The sequence below is a fragment of the Phoca vitulina genome, unplaced genomic scaffold (genome assembly GCF_004348235.1).
Source record: "Phoca vitulina isolate PV1807 unplaced genomic scaffold, GSC_HSeal_1.0 scaffold73, whole genome shotgun sequence".
In the NCBI taxonomy this organism is placed as follows: Eukaryota; Metazoa; Chordata; class Mammalia; order Carnivora; family Phocidae; genus Phoca; species Phoca vitulina.
Genome location: NW_022589776.1, coordinates 1,181,042 through 1,203,789, shown reverse-complemented (window position 1 = coordinate 1,203,789; position 22,748 = coordinate 1,181,042). Strand labels below are relative to the sequence as shown.

At 40.8% G+C, this 22,748-nt stretch overlaps 1 protein-coding gene across 1 annotated transcript in view; it reads left to right on the top strand.

Moving 5' to 3' along the window:
• The first annotated feature begins 7,574 nt into the window (after positions 1–7,574).
• The window catches only part of LOC116625106 (zinc finger protein 559-like), a 28,447-nt gene continuing 13,273 nt past the window's right edge, over positions 7,575–22,748 (top strand). The window contains exons 1-2 of the mRNA XM_032393428.1: positions 7,575–7,585; positions 16,591–16,832. Of these exons, the coding sequence (XP_032249319.1) occupies positions 7,575–7,585; positions 16,591–16,832 (253 nt within the window). The remainder of the gene's footprint in view (positions 7,586–16,590; positions 16,833–22,748) is intronic.

Sequence of the window (22,748 nt, the reverse complement as noted above, 5' to 3'; positions counted from 1 at the left end):
TCCACTTTGCAGCAAGTTGGTGATCAGGTCCCTGTTCCCTCAAGGTCATGAGTAGCACCTGATCACCAGAGACAAAGGGGTGCAATCGTTTGTCAGGTAACTAGATCTAGCAGAAACAAACTCATGCATACTATTTAATATTTAACTTAAATTTTGAACATGTCCTATAACATTTAATTCATGATTGATTTCAGAGGACAAGGAGGTCAAAACTGTAGCCTGGAAAGGTCTCCCATGCACAATTTCAAAAGGTCCTTAATTTCAACCTGCTTTGGGGAGCTGCCCTCATCCTGAGCAGTGCAAAGGCAATGTTTTATTCCATGTTAAGTTAGTCTCTTGATAAATTTTAGCTATAGTTTTTTTCAAGGTGTGATTCATTTTTCCAGTCTTTCCTGTAGATTGAGGCCTCCAGGAGGAATGTAATCTCTGTATTAGTAAATCCCCATTTTATTTTTTTAAAGATTTTATTTATTTATTTGAGAGAGGGAATGAGAGACAGACAGCAGGAGAGGGAGGAGGGTCAGAGGGAGAAGCAGACTCCCTGCTGAGCAGGAAGCCCAATGCGGGATTCGATCCCAGGACTCCAGGATCATGACCTGAGCTGAAGGCAGTCGCTTAACCAACTGAGCCACCCAGGCGCCCAGTAAATCCCCATTCTTTAGCTGGTTTCTTGTCTCTTGCAGGATACAAGGGACAACTGGAGAGATCTATATGAGGAATCAGAGTACCCAAAAAACAGTTTCTTTAGCAGCCTGTTTTGCCACAATGTCTGCTTGCTGATTTCCTTTCATTACATGGGTTTCCCCTCTTTGATGTCCTGGATGATTGCCACCTTAGATGTCTGTTGTATAGCCTCCAGTAGAGCTAAAATTTCCATAGAGTGCTTAATATACTTATTGTTAAATATCAGGAGTCCCTGCTCCTTCCAAATGGCACTATGAGCATGCACTATCAAAAAGGTATAGTGAGAGGGCGCCTGGGTGGCTCAGTTGGTTGAGCGACAGCCTTTGGCTCAGGTCATGATCCCGGAGTCCCAGAATTGAGTCCCTCATTGGGCTCCCTGCTCAGCGGGGGGGGGGGGGGGGTCTGCTTCTCCCTCTGACCCTCTCCCCTCTCATGCTCTCTCTCACTCTCTCTCTCTCTCAAATAAATAAAATCTTAAAAAAAAAGGCATAGTGAGAGTCAGTGTATATACTTACCTTTTCACCAGCAAACAAAAGGAAGAGCCCTCATTAGGGCAATGATTTTAGCCTTCCGAGCCGAGATTCCTGGGGGCAGTTGCTTGGCCTCAATTATCTCCAAGAGTCACCACAGCATATCCAGGCTTTGGCTGCTCTCGTTCTGTAAAGCTACTTTCATTCATAAAGAGTTTCCAATCCAGATGCTCTAAAGCCTGGTCTATAAGGTCTGGCCTGTCAGAATATGCTAAGTCCACAATGTCTAAACAATCATATTCAAGATGATCATTGAGATCAGGAAGCAGAGTTGCTGGGTTTAAAGCAGAAGTAACTTGCAATTTCACATTACGGTTATCAAGTAGAATCACTTGGTATTTCCCCATTCTGCCAGCAGTAAGACAAAATCCACCCTTCTGTTCCAACAGAGTAGCATTAATGAGGTACATAGACAGTTATAGGTTGGCCATGTGTGAATTTTTCAGCGTCCTGTAAAATATCACAAGCTACAGTGACTGCTTGGAGGCAGGGTGGCCATCCTTTGACTGTCTGTTCCAACTGTTTTGAAAAATAGGCTACAGGTTGGGGAAGATCCCCCAGCATTTGGATTAATACTCCTAATCCAATGCCTTGTCTTTCATGAACATATAATTTAAAGGCTGTCTTTAGATCAGGCAACCCCAAACAGGGACTGATAGCAGACTTTCTTTTATAGTATCAAAGGCCCTCTGGCACTCTTTTGTCCAAATTAGATGCTCAGCATCCATTCCTTTTAATACCTCAAATAAGGGCTGAACTATCAGTCCATAATTTGGAATACAAATGGAGCAGAATCCAGGTATGCCTAGGAACCCCTGTAATTGGTGCTTGGTGGTGGATGCTTTGAGCACACTAATAGTCTTTTTCCTGTCAGGCAATAAGCTTTCTTGCCTTTGTGTCAGGCTGAAGCCCAGGTAAGTTACTTCTTGTTTGCAAACTTGCACCATGTGGGGGGATACTTTATATCCACAGTCAGCCAAATGATTTGATAAGAGGATGGTATTCTCTAAATACCTTCCATAAGTAGGACTAACCACCAGTAGATCATCCACATTCTGCAAGAGGACTTCCTCTATCAACTGAAAGATTGTCAAGTCTCTGAACAGTAATTCCCCCAAAATGGTAGGGGAGTTCTTAAACCTCTGAGATAAAATTGTCCAACAATACTGGTGGGTGGTTTCAGTATCTCATTCCTACCATTCAAAAGCAAATAACAGTTGGGTCTTCTCATCTATCAGGATACAGAAGAAGGCATCTTTCAAATCAAGACCAAGTACCAGTCATATCTCCCAGGTATAGCAGTTGGGAGAGTGTTTGGATTGGGCACAACTGGATGTATTTCTTGTACAATATCATTAATAGCCCAGAGATCTTGGACAAAACAGTATTCAGAAGAACGTGACTTTTTTTTTATTATGTTCAGTTAGCCACTGTATAGTACATCATTAGTTTTTGATGTGGTGTTCAATGATTCATTAGTTACATATAACACCCAGTGCTTATCACAAAATGTGCCCTCCTTAATACCCATCACCCTATTACTCCCTCCCCCACCCTCTTCCCCTCTGGAACTCTCAGTTTGTTTCCTGGGGTCCATAGTCTCTCATGGCTTGTCTCCCTCTCTGATTTCTCCCCCTTCGGATTTCCCTCCCTTCCCCTATTGTCCTCCGGGCTATTGCTTATGTTCCACATATGAATAAAACCATATGATAATTGTCTTTCTCTGCTTGACTAATTTCACTTAGCATAATCCCCTCCATTCCATCCATGTCAGTGCAAATGGTGGGTATTCATCCTTTCTGATGGCTGAATAATATTCCATTGTATATATGGACCACAGCTTCTTTATCTATTCATCTGTTGAAGGGCATCTCAGCTCCTTCCACAGTTTGGCTATTGTGGACATTGCTGCTATGAACATTGGGGTGCATGTGCCCCTTCTTTTCACTACATCTGTATCTTTGGGGTAAATACCTAGTAGTGCAATTGCTGGGTCATAGGGTAGCTCTATTCTTAACTTTTTGAGGACCCTCCATACTATTTTCCAGAGTGGTTGTACCAGCTTGCATTCCCACCAACAGTGTAAGAGGGTTCCCCTTTCTTCACATCCTTGCCAACATCTGTCATTTCCTGACTTGTTAATTTTAGCCATTCTGACTGGTGTGAGGTGGTATCTCATTGTGGTTTTGATTTGTATTTCCCTGATGGCTAGTGATGTTGAACATTTTTCATGTGTCTGTTAGCCATTTGTATGTCTTCTTTGGAGAAGTGTCTGTTTATGTCTTCTGCCCATTTTTTTGACTGGGTTATTTGTTTTTTGGGTGTTGAGTTTGAGAAGTTCTTTATAGATCTGGGATATCAGCCCTTTATCTGTAATGTCATTTGCAAATATCTTCTCCCATTCCGTGGGCTGCTTCTTAGTTTTGTTGACTGTTTCCTTTGCTGTGCAGAAGCTTTTATCTTAATGAAGTCCCAAAAGTTCATTTTTGCTTTTGTTTCCCTTGCCTTTGGAGATGTGTCTTGAAAGAAGTTGCTGTGGCTGATGTCAAAGAGGTTACTGCCTATGTTCTCCTCTAGGATTTTGAAGGATTCCTGTCTCACATTGAGGTCTTCCATCCATTTTGAGTTTATCTTTGTGTATGGTGTAAGGGAATGGTCCAGTTTCATTCTTCTATATGTAGCTGTCCTATTTTCCCAGCACCACTTATTGAAGAGACTGTCTTTTTTCCATTGGATATTTTTTCCTGATTTGTCAATGATTAGTTGACCATAGAGTCAAGGGTCCATTTCTGGAGTATCTATTCTGCTCCATTGGTCTATGTGTCTGTTTTTTGCCAATACCATGCTGTCTTGGTGAGAACATGACTTTTTTAAATAGGAATATTATAGGAAGACCTGCAAGGTCTGATGAGCCAATACTTTAAAAAGTTTTGGAGGATTGGCTATATGCCTCCAAGATCCTACATTTTCAAAGGATATTTTTTTTGGCATCTTCTTTCAACATGATGGAAATAGGTTCCACATTCTTAGCTTTACCTGGTTCCCATCTGCCCATAACAGCCTTACTTGCTTGTTCATAGATCTCAGGTGGGAATAAGTCAGCAGTCGAAGCCTTATCTCCCAGCAGAATCATCTTAAAGCCTCATCTTCCAGCAGTCTTTAAGCTTGTCCAGGAGGTACTTGGATTCTTCACTGCTTTTTTTCCTGGAGAAAAAGTGACTTGAGCATTCAATTTACAGAGCAAGTCTCAATCAACTATGGTGATGGGACACTCAGGCATGTACAAAAATCTGTCATAGTTTCTGATCTCCTAATTTATATTTCATAGCTTGCATAAAGGTTTTTTGTTGTAATTCCCCAGTAATCCACATTATGGAGATTTTCTACTAGAACTTTTTGCTATTTTAGTATTGACAACTGAATAAGTGGCTCCAGGGTCTACTAAAAGTCCATTAGTTGACTCCCCACTGTCAATTTTACCCAGGGCTCCTGTGGGGAAATTACTATTGGCTTCATTAAATCAATGGGAGCCCCTGGGCCCCTTCATTCTTCATAGACACCTGCATCTTGTTTGATCATTTGATACTTCTTTCCTTCCCCTCCTTAGCCTTTTTATTCTTTCTTCATTTAGGGCAGCTCTTCTTCCAGTGTTCTTCTTTCTTACAGTAAGTACATTGGTTTTCAACTAAAGGACCTCCCTTATTTTTCCAAAGAGCTCCGAATTTGTGAGAGCCACCCAGGGCTTCCACAAAGTGGTACCTTGTCTCTTTGCATCTTCTCTGTTTTGGTATCTAGTCCCTGCCATAGTATACTTTGAATGTTATATCCACTAGCTGCAAGGGATTCATTCCTAATGCTTTATCCAACTTTTGCAGTTTTCTTTTAGTGTCAGGAGCACTCTGTCTGATAAAGGTCATATTAGCCATCTGAATATTTTCTGGTGCCTCAGGATCAGCATCTGTATACTTTTGGTACATTTGGTAAATGTGCTCCAAGAACTCAAAGGGATCCTCATTAGATTTTTGTTGGAATTCTTGTATTTTATTAGGGTTTCTTTTAAGAACCGCCTTTCTGAAACCAATCAAAAATGTACTTCTTGCAGTAATCAAATCCAGGCATTCCCCTGTCATTGGGATCCCAATTTGGTTCCACCAAGGGAACCACAAAATCAACCTGGGTGTTCCATTAGCTCCTCTATAATGGAGCCTGCATGCCTCTTCACAAGCCTTCTCTATCACTAATCATTTCTCATTGACCATGAGAAGCATATTTAAGAGTTTGAATATCTGCCTAAGAGTGTCAGTAAGTTGCAAATACTGAGGTAAATAGCTCAGTCATTTCAAGGGGATCAGCCTGGTAAGAGAGATTATTGTTCCTCCAATTCAACAGATCTGAAGTAGAAAAGGGACTGTAAGTCCATAAGTATCTGGCCAGTTGTCCATGCTGGTTTATACCATAGCAGGGAACTGCTCTGCTCTGGCTAGAATTGCTCCTAGCCAAATTGAGTCCTTTGCTGTTCTTATAAGGGGAGACTACTCCAGGCCCTGGTGCTTCCCTGGTATCCTATTGAGGAGAAGTTAAAGCCCCAGCAGTTTCCAGAAACTAAAGTGTTTCAGCCAAAGGTGATGGAAAATTGGCTAGAGGAGGCAAGGGTGGAAGGACAGGTAAAGGATTTAGAGCTTATAACATCATCCTGTCTTCTTCCTCCCTTAAATTGCCCCATCTTCTTATAGTACCAGAGGAATAGCCTTTTTTTCTGGTCTCTGTGCCATCAACTTCCCTTTTAGTCTCCTCCTGATAGAGGAGCAAAAAAGCTTGCACACAGGGGAATCTCATCATCTTTGCCAGATCTCTGGCAATACAACTCCAATTTCAAAGCAGTATGATAATTCAAGGAGCTGTTTAAAATCCATCATTCACAGATTCCAGTGTATATTTTGTGTCCATGCTGTGTCACAATAAAGGGTCATTTTCTTGGACATGGACGACTATCTGAAATTGGGCTATTTCTTCAAAATGCACCCGAACAGCCTTTCAAGGTAGAACAGGTATTAAATTTCCCATGACTATCACACACAATTACAAAGAAGCTGCTTACTTGACAATCCAAAACCAAATTGGATAAAAAGTCCAACAACTAATTTTACTAGCCAATTACCTCAAGCAACAGAAACAAACAGCAAAGAAAGGGCGTTCCAGTTGTACAAACTAGAGCAGCAACCCACCCAGTATTTGAGTCTGTGAACTCATCCAGAGGTTGGCTCCTTGCTCCTACAGACCTGGGGTAAACTACACTGACCTCAGAAATGAAGGGAGGGTCCATGGTTGAAAGTAGTTCTGGAAGTTTCTAGGGACCATTCCCAAAGTCTTCCCAGCACTGGGCTAGCTAACCATGAGCAAACTCTCCTGGCAGGCTCACCAAAATTGTTACCAAACCTAAGTCCCATCTGCTCACCACATGATAGGCCAACAAGTCAAGAGACAAGGTGTTGGCACAGGGAAAGCAACTTTATTTGAGAAAGCCAATTAACTGAGAAGATGGCAAACTAATGTCCCAAAAAACCACCTTCCCTGTTCATGTAGGCAGGAGTTTTTAAAAGGGGAGAGAAGTGGCGGGGTGGGGGGGGGATCAGCTACAGCTGCCACTCAGGCTCGAGCAATCATTCAAGTGTCTTTAGTTAATGTAGGTCAAGTTCTTCAAGTTTCTTAAGACACTTTAAACAGAATTGATTGCTATAAACTTATCATGTGCTTAGGGGTTGACATGGAGAAATGTGATTAGTTTAGTCCTGCTAGAAGAACACTTACATTAGCCTATAGTTGGGCAAAATCATCTAACACAAAGCCTATTTTATAATAAAGTGTTGAGTATCTCATGTAATTTGCTAAATACTATACTGAAAGTAACAAAGTGGTTGTATGGCTACAGAATGGTTGTTAACGATATCAGTCGTTTATCCTCCTGACTGCCCGGCTGCCTGGGAGCTGCAGCTCACTGCCCCTGCCTACCATCGTGAGACAGGATTGTCCCACATATCACCAGCCCAGGATCAAAGAAGATCAAAATTTGAAGTACAGTTTCTACTGAATGTGTATCGCTTTTGCACATTGTAAAGTCGAAGAATCATAAGTCAAATCATCATGAGTTAGGGACTGTCTGTAATTAATCCCACATTTCTCATTTACAAATGGGAAAACTGAGACACAGTGAAGAAAAGAAGTAATGTGGGAATTGGAATCTGGATAGTCCAAATCCTAGCCCAGTTCTTTTTCCATTATTTCACCCAATACAATAGAGAACGAAGCAAGGGGGGCACCTGGGCAGCTTGGTCAGTTAAGCATTTACCTTCAGCCCAGGTCATGATCTCAGGGTCCTGGGATCAAACTCTTGCATTGCATTGGCTCCCTGCTCAGTGGGGAGTCTTCTTCTCTCTCTCCTTCTGCCCCTCCTTCCCACTTGTGCACATGTGCTCTCTCTCTCTCTCAAATAAATAAATAAAATCTAAAAAAAAAGAAAGAAGAAAGAAAGAAAGAAAGAAAGAAAGAAAGAAAGAAAGAAAGAAAGAAGCAAGTCTTATGATAAGTATAGGGCTCTAATAAAGGAATAACACATTCTAGCCAAATGAGAGAAGATGGAGTATTTGAATTTATGTGTGATGACACAGTAGGAGGTAGCCCTCCAGGCAGAGGGGGAAGTGCAAGCAAAGGCATAGAAATGTGGAAGAGAGCAGGTGTGGTCCCATGGCCTGGCGAAGGTGGCTTGTGGAGATAGGAGATGGGAGCTGATACAGGACAAGAGGCCAAATCCCAAGTAGCTGTAGAGCTGGTCCAAGGAATCTATGCTTTACTATTTAGGGGCTTTTTATTTTTTATTTTAGGAGTTTACAACTTGATGGGATCTGTTTTGGAGAAGATAGCTCAGGTGGCATGGTGAAAGATGGGTGGGCGAGGCAGAGCAAAGCCACCCGGGAGACTACCAAGACAGCTCAGGTGAGGAGGGGGTCTGTGGTGATAGAAGCAATAGAGGGGAGGGGAGGCTCTCCCAGAGGAGCAAAATTAAGAAAACTCCAATCCTGAACAATAAGACATGGTTGTACTAATGATGGTTTTAATTATAACTATTTTGGATAGTTTTGTTTTAGCAATAAATAGAACTATTGTCATTAGAACAATCAGATATATTTTGAAGTTTTGGTAGTTAAAATAACATGACGAGGTGTTTTTCAAAATATTTTAACAAGGTCAAGAAACCAGCTTTCAAAACTAGTCCAAGTATCTTCCCTGCTGGGACCTCTTTGCCTTTCATGATCACTTAAGCAGAATGGACGACTCTGCCTTCTATAGTAGTTGACATATATTTGTTATTATAGTAAGCATTTGTATAAACATCTATTTCCCCTAATCTATTATAATCTCCTGGAGAATAGGAATATGATCTTATTTTGTTTCTCTGGTGTTTAGCATAGTTCTTCATCTATGTGTATTACTAAAGCCTTCTGTGTACATTCCTTCCCTGGGTACTGGGCAAGATCCTTTCAATGACTTAGTTAAGGACATGCCCAATCAGAACATCAACCTGTATGCATTTCTCATCTTTTTTATAAGGGTTGAAAAATTCCTTGATAAAATCCATATGTTCTGGGTCCACAAAATCCCTTTCCCATGCCGGCAAGACACATGGGTCAATACTGGAAATGTGTGGGGGTCTGAAACGACTTGTTTTTAGAGAACCCACTCTCGTCCTAAAATATCATCACTTCCTTTTCTGTGGTAAGAGTCTTTAAACCTTATACTTTAGAATCTTTCTTGTGAGTGAGGCCAACCATTTCATCTGTAGTTTATAGAATTATAAAATGGCTCACAGTTATTGAGAGCTTATCATGTACTAGGTACTCTTCTAAGCACTTTCCATGCAATTCTCACTACAACCTTTTTGAATAGAACCTCTTATTCTCCCATTTTATAGATGAGGAACTGAAAAACAGAGATATTCAATAACTTAGTTAAAGTTACACAACAGTAAGGAGTAAAGCCAGAACTCCATCTTAGCAGTGTAAATTTGGAGCCTGTCCTCTCAAACAATCCACAACATTGTCTTTCACTGAATCCTTCCTCTTAAAATTGAAAGTCTAAATATTTACTAATTTTTAGTCTTCTGGAATTTCTCTGGTTCTCTACTATTTCCAAAATTTGATAGGCATTATGAAATCTTAGTAAATTTTTTTTAGCAAACTGAAAGAATTCACCAGGATCAATGGAGCTAAACTCATTCAACATGAAAGAAAATTCTAGTATATTCTTATCTTTTATCTGTTATCCTTTCCAGTTTGTACAGCATTTCATTAACTGAGATGTCTCAGTCTAAATGCTATTCTTTCTGTGAATCGTCCTCTAGAAACCCAGGCAGATTTGGGTAATTTTTTAGTTATGTTTCCCTTGGGTTTCATACTCACCTCCATTACTATAATTACTTTAGCACATTTAATTATATAATTTATATTTATTTATTTGCATGCCTATCTTCTTACTGGACTCTCAAACTCTTGACAAGAGCGATTATATCACATCATTATAAAACGCTCAGTGTTTGGAACGATGTTTGACACATAGCAGCTGCTCAATAAATATTCCTGACAGAAATTGGAGGAAAGCAAAACAGGTCCTGAGAAACTCAGGTTCCTCTGCTTGCAAGTTAATATGACAATATTATCCCCAAGGAATCAAGCTCTTACTCTTTTCTTGTTAGTCTTCTTTAAACAAACAAGCAAAAAACAAAACACAAATAAAGCAGTCTTTTTTCTTGCTTCAGAATGTTTTTTCACACACCTTAGTTCATTTTGGTCGAAAGCAAGTGTTCCTGCCTCTATTCTGGGAGGTTTGTGCCACTGTTTTAAAATTGTCTTGGTTATATGCCCCATCTCTCGTCTTTAATTTATATGTTTTTGGATCTGAGCCCATCAGAAAAGCTGTTTGTATAGCCACACATCTCCTTCCATATGGCTTTCTTTACTTACTCATCTGGGTGGTACACTATTGTAGTGTCAGCAATTTCTTTCTCATAGTTTCCCAACTTTCTTGGTCCACTCCCTGTCCCTCTCCCAATTATATTTCACTGAATTCTATTTAACTTTCTTTGAAGTTTTTGAAATCTGCCTTCTTAAAAATATAAGGATAATGACCAGTGACTACCTTCATTGGAAATGTACATGATAATCTCATGTACATCATGAGGCTTGAACTCATGACCCTAAGATCGAGTCATATGCTCCACCCACTGAACCAGCCAGGCGGCTCTTATATGCATTTTTATTTCTATAACTTTAACTAGCATATGACGGAACTAAAGTTAGAAAAAATTAGTGAAGTGCTCAAGGCGAGACATCTAATATACTTCTGCTAGATCCAAACACTGTCTTGGGAAAAGATTAGCCTCTCACCCTTTACTCTCTATCTTCCTTCACATGGAGTGGGAAGAATTGATATGTTTCATAAAAGGCTTTGCTGATGTAATCCTAAAGTTTTAGGGAGGTGGTACCATCAGTGGTTCCTTTTCTAGAGTCATTTTCAATGCATTCTCCCTCCCATTTTTCCACTTCTGCTTTCATAATAAAAATAGAGGGAAATTTATAGAGAAAATGAGAGTCAAGGAAAATTTTGCACAAACTCTTGTTCAGGAATTTTCTCTGAAGTGTTTTTTAAAACAAAGTTTTACTAGGGAATACAGTTTAGTCTACTGACTCCTTTTAGTTACATGGGCTTTATCTTCCATTCTCCTTCTTCACCTTTCTACTCCTTCAGTGACAGTCATCTAGCCTTTACTCATATCCAGTTCTCTTAACATCTATCCATTAACTCCTATAACAGTCCTTCCAATGTTTGAAGAGTGTTAACATGAATCACTAAGTCTCTCTCCTTCGATTAAACATCACAGTTGTTATAGGATGGTACAGATGAAACACTGGAGGTCTAAGAGTCAATGACTTGGCTCTGTCACTTATAAACCATGCTACCTTGGTCAACTTTAGTTCTGCCATCTATAAAAATGGATGTAATAACATTTATCTCATAGGATGATTATGGGGATCAAAATCAATATTAGAGAATATGTTAAAGATGTGAATACTGTAAATTGGTATATAAATGTGATCATGGCTGTCCTACCCCTGCTCACAGTCCAGTTGTTAAACTGGAATAAAGCACTTCAGAATGGGGCTGATTTGTAAAGATTATGGGGAGGTAATTTGCTCTCTCGGTGAAGACACTGTTCTTTAGTATGTCTAAAGTGTCATTAGATGTCTCTAGTAGCTATACTGGGTCATCTTAAACCTGTGATCAACTAAAATACCCAGATCTTTTTCATAGCTTGCCTCCACTTTGCTCAAATGCAATCATGGTATTTACTTTAGATGCAGGAATTAAGATTTGTGCCAGCTAAATTTCACGCTGTTGGTCTTGGCCCAAAGCTTGAATATGTTGAGGATATTTAGAATATTAGGTGATTCTTCTGGTTGAGTCCTGTTATCCAGCTCTGCAGCATCTGCAAATAGATCAATTTTCTTTTCAATATTCTTTGCCTATAGCCTGCATAAGGGATAGATTTGTCCTCTACTTTTCCATTGTCGGCCTAGGAGGATCCGCACATATAGATGTAAGAGATCTTGAAATACTTTGAGATGCAATCTTCCAGGGTATCTGATTCCATAATCCCTTGAAATGTCTAAGAAAAACCCCATTGCTGGAATTTTGGGGGGGGTTGACGGCACAACCGTCATTGGGTGGCTTACTTTGCAAATGCTTGTGAGAGGTTTCTCCTTGTTGATTGTCAATGCTTTGATGATCTGAGAACTTGCCATTTTGGTTACTGAAGTGATGAAAGACAACAGCCTGACTCATCTCACTTCAAATTCTGAAGACATTTCCATACCCATTTATTGCATATGAGCACTTCCCCTTTTCATGGGAATGGAGAAGAATATCCTCATACGCCAGAACTTATTTTCTAGGTTGTCTTTCCATATCTCAAGGATATGTGACTTAACAATTCTTAACATCATCTTAAAGATGAAGATAAGTAAGTTGGGTCCAACATGAAAGTGTCCCGCTACAGAGAGACCAAATGATAAAAAGACACAGCATTTCAGGAATGTTATAGCTTAAGTAGCCAGGGAGAGGGAAATAGGTAGGATTGGATTTGGTACTTGGGCTTTAAAAACATGTACACAGATATTTTTCTGAGCCTTCTTGCTCACCTGAGCATTTCATTTTAACTCTTCCATGTATCCCATTTCCTTAATTTTTTAAAAATTGACATAACATATTAGTTTCAGGTGTATGACATAACAATTTGCTATTTGTATATATTGCAAAATGATCACCATAATAAGTGTAGTTAGCATCCATCACCATACAGAGTTACAGTGCTTTTTGTCCTTGTTATGAGAGCTTTTATGATCTACTCTCTTAGTAACTTCCAATATGCAATAAAATATTATTAACTATAGGGGCGCCTGGGTGGCTCAGTCAGTTAAGCAGCTGCTTTTGGCTCAGGTTGTGATCCCAGGGTCCAAGGATCGTGCCTTGTGTGGGGCTCCCTGCTCAGTGGGAACCCCACTTCTCCCTCTCCCTCTACTCCTCCACCCCCCCCACCAGCTCGTGCACTCTTTTGTGCATTCTCTCTTTCTCTCAAATAAATAAATAAATATTTTTTAAAAAAACAATATTATTAACTATAGTTAGTATGCTGTATATTACCACGTCCATAATCTTCAATGAATTAATGACATCTTTAGTTTCTACCTTTATCCTCAACCTTTTCCCTGTGCCTTCAAACATGTTTAAATTTTTCTGTCTTGAAAAACTTTCTTTGACCCTGCGACCGACTCTAGCAATAAGGGAATTGAACTTTTCAAACCATAGTCTACACAACCTTTGTTTCTACTTCCTTGTCTTTTAATCACACATGGAGCTTGTATTCCTCCTCTACCACCAAACTGAAAATGTTAAGGTCATCCATGACATCTCAAGTGGCCTCTTCTCAGTTCTCTTATTCTTTGACTTCTTTTTAGGATATCATTGACTATATTCCTGAAGCTTTCCTTGGTCCTTGACCTCCAAAATATTTTACTTTCCTAGTTTTTTATGCTGCCCTAGCTTTTGTTTTGTCATTGGTCTTAAAATAAATAAGTCCCATATGACTTTCGTGCTTTTTCTAACTCTACAGCTTCATCTTGTTCCTTTTCCATCTTGCATTTCTCCATCATGATAAAATTCTTTTGGTTTTGTGGTAAGCGTTATTTGTCATCACTCATCTCTGGTCCTTGGGACATGATGTTCCTTCCTCTAGGACTACTCATCCCCACTTCCACTTTATCTGGCTAACTCCTTACCTTTCCTATATCTTGGCTGAAATATAAGTTCCTTAAGAAGGCTTTCTGTAACCTTTAAAGTAGGGGTCTCTGCTTTTTGATCTCAGAGATCCATATCCCAACATTTATCTTATTTTATTATCTCTTTAACTGTCAGTGGCTTTCATTAAGCTATAGGTTTTATAAATATTTGGTTTATTGCTATATCCTCTTGTAACTTGAAACATATAATTATTCATTAGCGGTTGTTGAAAGAATGGGTGGATAAATTATGAGTGGCCATCCATTCTCTGTCATCTCTATTGATTCCTCTTCTTTCTGTCCTCTTCATGTATAAAAATTGGGATAACTATATCTCTCATAATTATTTCACAGTGTTGTGAGGATTAAATGAGATAATGTATATGAAATGACTTATTTATAAATTATAAAGTGATATGTGAGGATGCCACTTGCTATTATTATTGTGTCCTCACTAATAAGACTTAGTCTCTCATCTGTGGTGAAGAATGACTTGAGAAATATTAGGACAGATGTTTAAGGGTACAAACTTGCAATGAGTAGTAAATAAACCCTAGAGATCTAATGCATGGTATAGTGAATATAGACAACAATATTGTATTAAAATCACCAAACTTGTTAAGAGACTAGAACTTAATTATTCCAACTTCTTAAAGGAAAGCATAATTATGTAACATGATAGAGGTGTTAATTATCAGTACAATGGCAATCATATTACAATATATAAATATATCAAACAAACATTGTACATCTTAAACTTGCACAGTATTATATGATAAATATATTTCAATTAAAAAGTAAGTATTTGTATTGGAATTCTTGGGGACTTCTGAGATTGGACAAATTTAGGTTTTTCTGATTAAACTGTCAAGAGGACTTAGATGAGAGTTGTAAAATCACTGACACCGTATGAAGGGTTCTCAGGATAATTTAAGATTTGCATTTTGCAATCTTAACTCAGGTCACAGAAAAATTTTAACAAAATAATTCCTACCTAAAGTTATCCTACCCTAAAAGTTAATCCATATTAAACAATGTCTTTCTTCATATAATAAGATTCTCTTTCTGGATTTTCTTTGTTTTTGATGCAAGAAAATCATCCAACTTCATTGGCTTATCACGGAAACATAGAAAGACAGGTTTGAGAACCTATCAAACCAGGAAGGGTTTTTATTCCTTTGCCTTTGCCTACTGTTTGGGGGGAACTCTATTTTTTTTTTTTAAGATTTTATTTATTTATTTGACAGAGAGAGACACAGCGAAAGAGGGAACACAAGCAGGGGGAGTGGGAGAGGGAGAAGCAGGCTTCCCGCCGAGCAGGGAGCCCGATGTGGGGCTCGATCCCAGGACCCTGGGATCATGACCTGAGCCGAAGGCAGACGCTTAACGACTGAGCCACCCAGGCACCCCTGGGGGGAACTCTTGAAGTACTTTTAGACAGTCTCTGACAGTAGAGTGGGGATGAATATTATTTTTCAGAGATCATCAGGGGGAAATCCAAATCCAGGAAGGAAGTAATCCAAGAAGGAAGTTCTCCAGATAGCAGTCTCAGAATTAGAAATAAGATAATTTTTTGACACCCACTTGAAGAAGTTAATTCCTAAGTTGTTCACATCAGTCATGTTGATCACAACACATTCCAAAGTCCTATACAATTCCAAGTATTTGTACTGAACTTTGGTCTGATCAGGTAACATTTAAGAAACAAACTATTTGAGGGCCTGGAAATTTCTTTGTTGTACAGTGGTCTGGTTTGTACAAAAGTTTCACTGAAAAGGAAGCAGCAAGGAAAGAGGAAAATACAAGCTGCTGTCATGTTGTCACGGAATGTCTTGGCTCATCAATGTTCACTTGAACTCGGGCAAGTTGGCAACTCTGGCCCACATGCACTGCTTCCTGCTCCAGCTCCACAGTGCAGCAGGGTGTTCACTGTCCTTCCACATATGGCTATGTGGGAGGGAGTGATGTTTACCTTCCTTAAGCCTGTAAGGTGGGTAAGAGTCTGGTTTCAGAGTGGAGGCCCCAAATTCAGAGTACAGACAAGGTATGTCTAGGTGGCTGACATACCCTCTGGAGCTAGACAAGAAGAATAACTAATAATAATTAATATCTACTCAACATTTAGGGTACCAGGTGCTTTCTCAAGTATTTTGTGTGGATTATCTCACCTAATCCTCATAACAAATCCATGCCAAGTAAGGAAACTGAGATGCAGAGAAGATAAACAAACAAACAAAAAACTCATTCAAATTCACACAAGAAATAAGCAACAAAGCCAAGCTACAAGCTCAGGTGGTTTGACTTTGAGACCAAACACTTCACCATTCTGCTATATTAGCTCACTCATCAATCCAGATTATAAACCTTAGCTAAGGCATGAAATCCTTTCAAGATACCATGTTGGGGCCGCGCGCCACTCCCGCGTCTGAGGGGAAGTCCTACCCTCTCAGCGGCCGGCCTTGGAGCGCCTATGCGGGAAGGAAGGACCCCGAGGGGGAGGCGCAGGGTTGAAGGTCCCTTCCTCCAAGAGCCGGGGCCGGCTGGGTCCCCGGGGGCGGGGACGGTAGCCCCGGGCGAGGCGTGCCGGCCAGGCCTTTTCTGGTCGTGATGACTCCGGCTCCTGCGACCCCCGCCCCCTGCAGCCTGGCGGTTGTGTTTCCCGCCGGGGGGCACGCGGTGCACTTGTGGATGTCGGTTATTGAAATTCCAGAGCTGACTAATGAATGATGCTTCATGACAGCTGAGTACTACCTGTTGCTTAAAGACTGATGGTATGTGGCAAGACTCCACTGCTACTTAATCAAGAGGAATTGAGATTGACTTATCTCCACTAACTTCAGACACTGTCTTGAAGGACTTTGGGAACAAGAAGGGTTCAGGGAGGTTTTACTGTCATACCCACAGGATGCCAGCCATTGATCTTTTCTCTTGTGGTCACCTTTTTTTTCTGTCTTTGTGAGGAGAAGTCAGAAGAGGAAAGGATAGACCAGGTGTCTGACAAATTATTCTCAGGACCCTGTGATCTTTGAGGGTGTGGCTGTGGAATTCACCCAGGAGGAGTGGATTTTGCTGGATCAAACTCAGAGAAGGCTGTGCAGAGATGTGATGCTGGAGAACTACAAGAGTCTGGCTGCAATAGATTGGGAGATTTGTCTTAATACCAAATGGTCAGCACCTCAGCAGAATATTTTGCAGGGGAAAACACCCAGTGTGGTAGAAATGGAGAGAAGCCGTACTGGAGAGGAATTGTTTAATTTTAACCATTGGGAAGAAGCCTTGAGGGGGAGGGGAAAGATGGCGGAGGAGTAGGGGACCCTATTTCAGCTGGTCCCTGGAATTGAGCTGGATATCTACCAGACCACTCTGAGCACCCACGAAACCAGCCTGAGATGTAAGAAGATCTGGATCTCTACAAACAGAATATCGCAGGCAGTTGGTTTTGAGGTACAAAGCGGGGAGCCGTGATTCTGCGGGCAGATATCGGAGGGTAAACGGCAGCGGGAGGGTGCATGGCCGTGGGGATCCTACACCACCGGTGAGTGACAGCCTCGTGCGCTGCTGATGGGGCACAGACTCGCAGACCGGTAGCGTCGGGAAAGGACTTTAGGGCAGTCCCTGGGACAGAAACCCAGAGCTGCGGGGTCGCGTGCACGCGAACTGCAGCCCCCCGGACAGAAACCGGGAGGGACGGAGTTGCACACACGCGAACTGCAGCCCCCCAGACGGAAACCCAGAGCACCAGAGTCGCACCGGTGAACTGTAGCCCCCGGGGTGGAAACCCGGAGCGGTGGAGTCACGCACACGTGAACTGGGAGTGGCTGGCGGTTTTAGAAGCACAAAGGGCAGAGACGTGCCCCGACCTGGAGGCAGAACTGGGAGCCCTGCAGAGGGGCGCACAACCCAGGATGCTGCAGTTTATAGCAACACAGACAGAAATGGAGACGGTGTGGCCTGGAGAGCTCACTGAAGAACAGACTGCGGTCTCTCTGCTCTGAGGCAGAGGGTTGGAAACAGTCTCTTCTGCTCTGACTCATGGAAGAGACGCGGAAAGCCGCCAGGGAAAGGCGCCAGAGAACAAAAGCCCCAAAGACTGATTCCCACTGAGCCCATCCCCCGCTACAGGGGCGCAGGTCAACTCCGCCCAAAGAGGGTTGCCTGAGTAACAGCCCGGCAGGCCCCTCCGCAGAAGACAGGCTGGGAAAACAAGAGGCCAGCAACCCTAAGGTCCCAAGAAAACAGATGCATCTTGCTTGGGTTCTGGTCAATAATTTGGACTCTATACATTCCCTCAAACACCCATCAACAGAATGACTAGGAGGAGGAGCCCCCAAAACAGAAAAGACTCAGATATTATGACTTATGCCACAGATTTACAAATGGATGCAGATATAACCAAGATGTCGGAGATGGAATTCAGGCTAGCAATTGTGAAGACAATGGCTAGAATGGAGAAATCAATTAATGGCAACATAGAGTCTCTAAGGGCAGAAATAAAAGGAGAATTGGCAGAACTTAAAAATGCTATCAGTGAGATCCAATCCAATCTAGATAACCTAACAGCTAGGGTTACTGAGACAGAAGAGAGAATAAGCGACCTGGAAGACAATATAATAGATAAAAAGGGAAAAGAGGAGGCCAGGGAAAAACAACTCAGAATCCATGAAAATAGAATCAGAGAAATAAGTGACACCATGAAGCATTCCAATGTCAGAATAATTGGAATCGCGGAGGGAGTGGAGAGAGAGAGAGGTCTAGAAGATGTATTTGAGAAAATCGTAGCTGAGAACTTCCCTAATCTGGGGAATGAAACAAACATTCGAGTCCTAGAGGCAGAGAGGACCCCTCCCAAGATCAAGGAAAACAGGCCAACACCCCGGCATGTAATAGTAAAACTTGCAAATCTTAGAACCCAGGAAACCATCTTAAGGGCAGTTAGGGGGAAGAGATTCTTTACATACAGAGGGAGGAACATCAGAATAACGTCAGACCTATCCATAGAGACCTGGCAAGCCAGAAAGGCCTGGCAAAACATATTCAGGGTACTAAATGAGAAGAACATGCAGCCAAGAATACTTTATGCAGCAAGGCTTTCATTTAGAATGGATGGAGAGATACAGTGCTTCCACGACCGGCAGAAGCTGAAACAATATGTGACCACTAAGCCGGCCCTGCAAGAAATATTAAGGGGGGTTCTATAAAAGGAGAAAGACCCCAAGAGTGATATACAACAGAAATTTACAGGGATAATCTATAAAAACAACGTCTTCACAGGCAACAGGATGACAATTAATTCATATCTTTCAATAATCATTCTCAACGTGAATGGCCTAAACGCTCCCATAAAACAGCACAGGGTTGCAGATTGGATAAAAAGACAGGACCCAACCATATGCTGTCTACAGGAGACTCATTTTGAACCTAACGATACATCCAGACTGAAAGTGAAGGGATGGAGATCCATCTTCCATGCCAGCGGACCTCGAAAGAAAGCTGGGGTAGCAATTCTTATATCAGACAAATTAGATTTTAAACTAAAGTCTGTAATAAGAGACACAGAAGGACACTATATCATTCTTAAAGGGTCTATCCAACAAGAAGATCTAGCAATTGTAAATATCTATGCCCCCAACATGGGAGCAGCCATCTATATAAGCCAACTGTTAACCAAAATAAAGAATCATATTGATAACAATACGTTAATTGTAGGAGACCTCAATACTCCACTCTCAGCAATGGGCAGATCATCTAAGCAGCAAATCAACAAGGAAACCAGAGCTTTGAATGTTACATTGGACCAGATGGACCTCATAGATATTTACGGAACATTCCACCCTAAAACAACAGAATACTCAATCTTCTCGAGTGCACATGGAACTTTCTCCAGAATAGACCATATACTGGGTCACAAATCAGGTCTCAACCGATACCAAAAGATTGAGATTATTCCCTGCATATTCTCAGACCACAATGCTCTAAAACTGGAACTCAATCACAAGAAAAAAATTGGCAGAAATTCAAACACTTGGAAGCTAAAGACCACTCTGCTCAAGAATGTGTGGGTCAACCAAGAAATCAAAGAAGAACTTAAACAATTCATGGAAATCAATGAGAACGAAAACACATCAGTCCAAAACCTATGGGATACTGCAAAGGCGGTCCTAAGGGGGAAATACATAGCCATCCAAGCCTCACTCAAAAAAATAGAAAAATCCTGAATTCACCAACTAACACTACACCTTAAAGAACTGGAGAAAAAGCAACAAATGATGCCTAAGCCACGCATTAGAAGAGAAATAATTAAAATTAGAGCAGAAATCAATGAATTAGAAACCAGAAACACAGTAGATCAGATCAATGAAACTAGAAGTTGGTTCTTTGAAAGAATTAATAAGATGATAAACCACTGGCCAGACTTATCCAAAAGAAAAGAGAAAGGACCCAAATTAATAAAATTATGAATGAAAGGGGAGAGATCACACTAACACCAAGGAAATAGAAACAATTATTAGAAATCATTATCAACAACTATATGCCAATAAACTGAGCAATTTGGATGAAATGGATGCCTTCCTGGAAACCTATCAGCTGCCAAGACTGAAACAGGAAGAAATTGACATCCTGACTAGGGCAATAACCAGTAACGAGATTGAAGCAGTGATCAAAAACCTCCCAAAAAACAAGAGTCCAGGGCCTGATGGATTCCCTGGGGAAGTCTACCAAGCATTCAAAGAAGAAATAATACTATTCTACTGTAGCTGTTTCAAAAAATAGAAACAGAAGGAAAACTTGAAACTCATTCTATGAGGCCAGCATTACCTTAATCCCCAAATCCAGGCAAAGACCCCATCAAAAAGGAGAATTTCAGACCGATATCCCTGATGAAAATGGATTCCAAAACCCTCAACAAAATCCTAGCTAACAGGATCCAACAATACATTGAAAGGATCATCCACCACAACCAAGTGGGATTTATCCCCGGGATGCAAGGTCGTTCAATATTCGCAAATCAATCACTGTGATAGAACACATTAATAAGAAGAGAGAGAAGAAACATATGGTACTCTCAACTGATGCAGAAAGAGCACTTGACAAAATACAGCATCCTTTCCTGATTAAAACTCTTGAGTATAGGGATAGAGGGAACATTCCTCAAGTTCATAAAATCCATCTATGAAAAACCCACAGCAAATATCATCCTCAATGGGGAAAAGCTGAGAGCCTTTCCCTTAAGATCAGGAACACGTCAAGGGTGCCCACTCTCACCACTATTGTTCAACATAGTACTAGAAGTCCTAGCAACAGCAATCAGACAACAAAAAGAAATAAAAGGTATTCAAATTGGCAAAGAAGAAGTCAAACTCTCTCTTTCCGCAGATGACATGATCCTCTATGTGGAAATCCCAAAAGACTCCACCCCCAAATTACTAGAACTCATACAGCAATTCAGTAATGTGGCAGGATACAAAATCAATGCACGGAAATCAGTTGCTTTCTTATACACTAACAATGCAACTGTAGAAAGAGAAATTAGAGAAATGATTCCATTTACAATAGCACCAAAAACCATAATATACCTCGGAAGAAACCTAACCAAAGAGGTAAAGGATCTATACTCTAGGAACTACAGAACGCTCATGAAAGAAATTGAAGAAGACACAAAAAGATGGAAAAATATTCCATGCTCATGGATCGGAAGAATAAACATTGTTAAAATGTCTGTGCTACCTAGAGCAATCTATACCTTCAATGCCATCCCGATCAAAATTCCAATGACATTTTTCAAAGTGCTGGAACAAACATCCTAAAATTTGTATGGAATCAGAAAAGACCCCAAATCGCCAAGGAAATGTTGAAAAAGAAAAACAAAGCTGGGGGCATCATGTTGCCCGATTTTAAGCTATATTACAAAGCTGTGATCACCAAGATAGCATGGTTCTGGCACAAAAACAGACATATAGACCAATGGAACAGAATAGAGAACCCAGATATGGACCCTCAATTCTATGGTTAAATAATCTTTGACAAAGCAGGAAAAAACATGCAATGGAAAAAAGACAGTCTCTTCAATAAATGGTGCTGAGAAAATTGGACAGCCACATGCAGAAGAATGAAACTCGACCATTCTCTAACACCATTCACAAAGATAAACTCAAAGTGGATGAAACACCTCAATGTGAGACAGGAATCCATCCAAATCCTAGAGGAGAACATAGGCAGTAACCTCTTTGACATCGCCCACAGCAACTTCTTTCAAGATACATCTCCAAAAGCTAGTGGAACAAAAGCAAAAATGAATTTTTGGGACTTCATCAAGATAAAAAGCTTCTGCACAGCAAAGGAAACAGTCAACAAAACAAAGAGGCAACCCACAGAATGGGAGAAGATATTTGCAAATGACACTACAGATAAAGGGCTGGTATCCAAAATCTATAAAGAACTTCTCAAACTCAACACCCAGAAAACAAATAATCAAGTCAAAAAGTGGGCAGAAGATATGAAAAGACACTTCTCTGAAGAAGACATACAAATGGCTAACAGACACATGAAAAAATGTTCATCATCATTAGCCATCAGGGAAATCCAAATCAAAACATTGAGATACCACCTTACACCAGTTAGAATGGCAAAAATGGATGGGGAAAGAAACAACAAATGTTGGAGAGGTTGTGGAGAAAGGGGAACCCTCTTACACTGTTGGTGGGAGTGCAAGCTGGTACAGCCACTTTGGAAAACAGTGTGGAGGTTCCTCAAAAACTTAAAAATAGAGCTACCCTATGACCCAGCAATTGCACTCCTGGGTATTTACCCCGAAGACACAGATGTAGTGAAAAGAAGGGCCATATGCACCCCAATGTTCATAGCAGCAATGTCCACAATAGCCAAACTGTGGAAAGAGCTGAGATGCCCTTCAATAGATGAATGGATAAAGAAGATGTGGTCCATATATACAATGGAATATTACTCAGCCATCAGAAAAGATGAATACCCAACTTTTACATCAACATGGATGGGACTGGAGGAGATTATGCTAAGTGAAATAAGTCAAGCAGAGAAAGTCAATTATCATATGGTTTCACTTATTTGTGGAACATAAGGAATAGCATGGAGGACATTAGGAGAAAGAAGGGAAAAATGGGGGGGGGGGGGT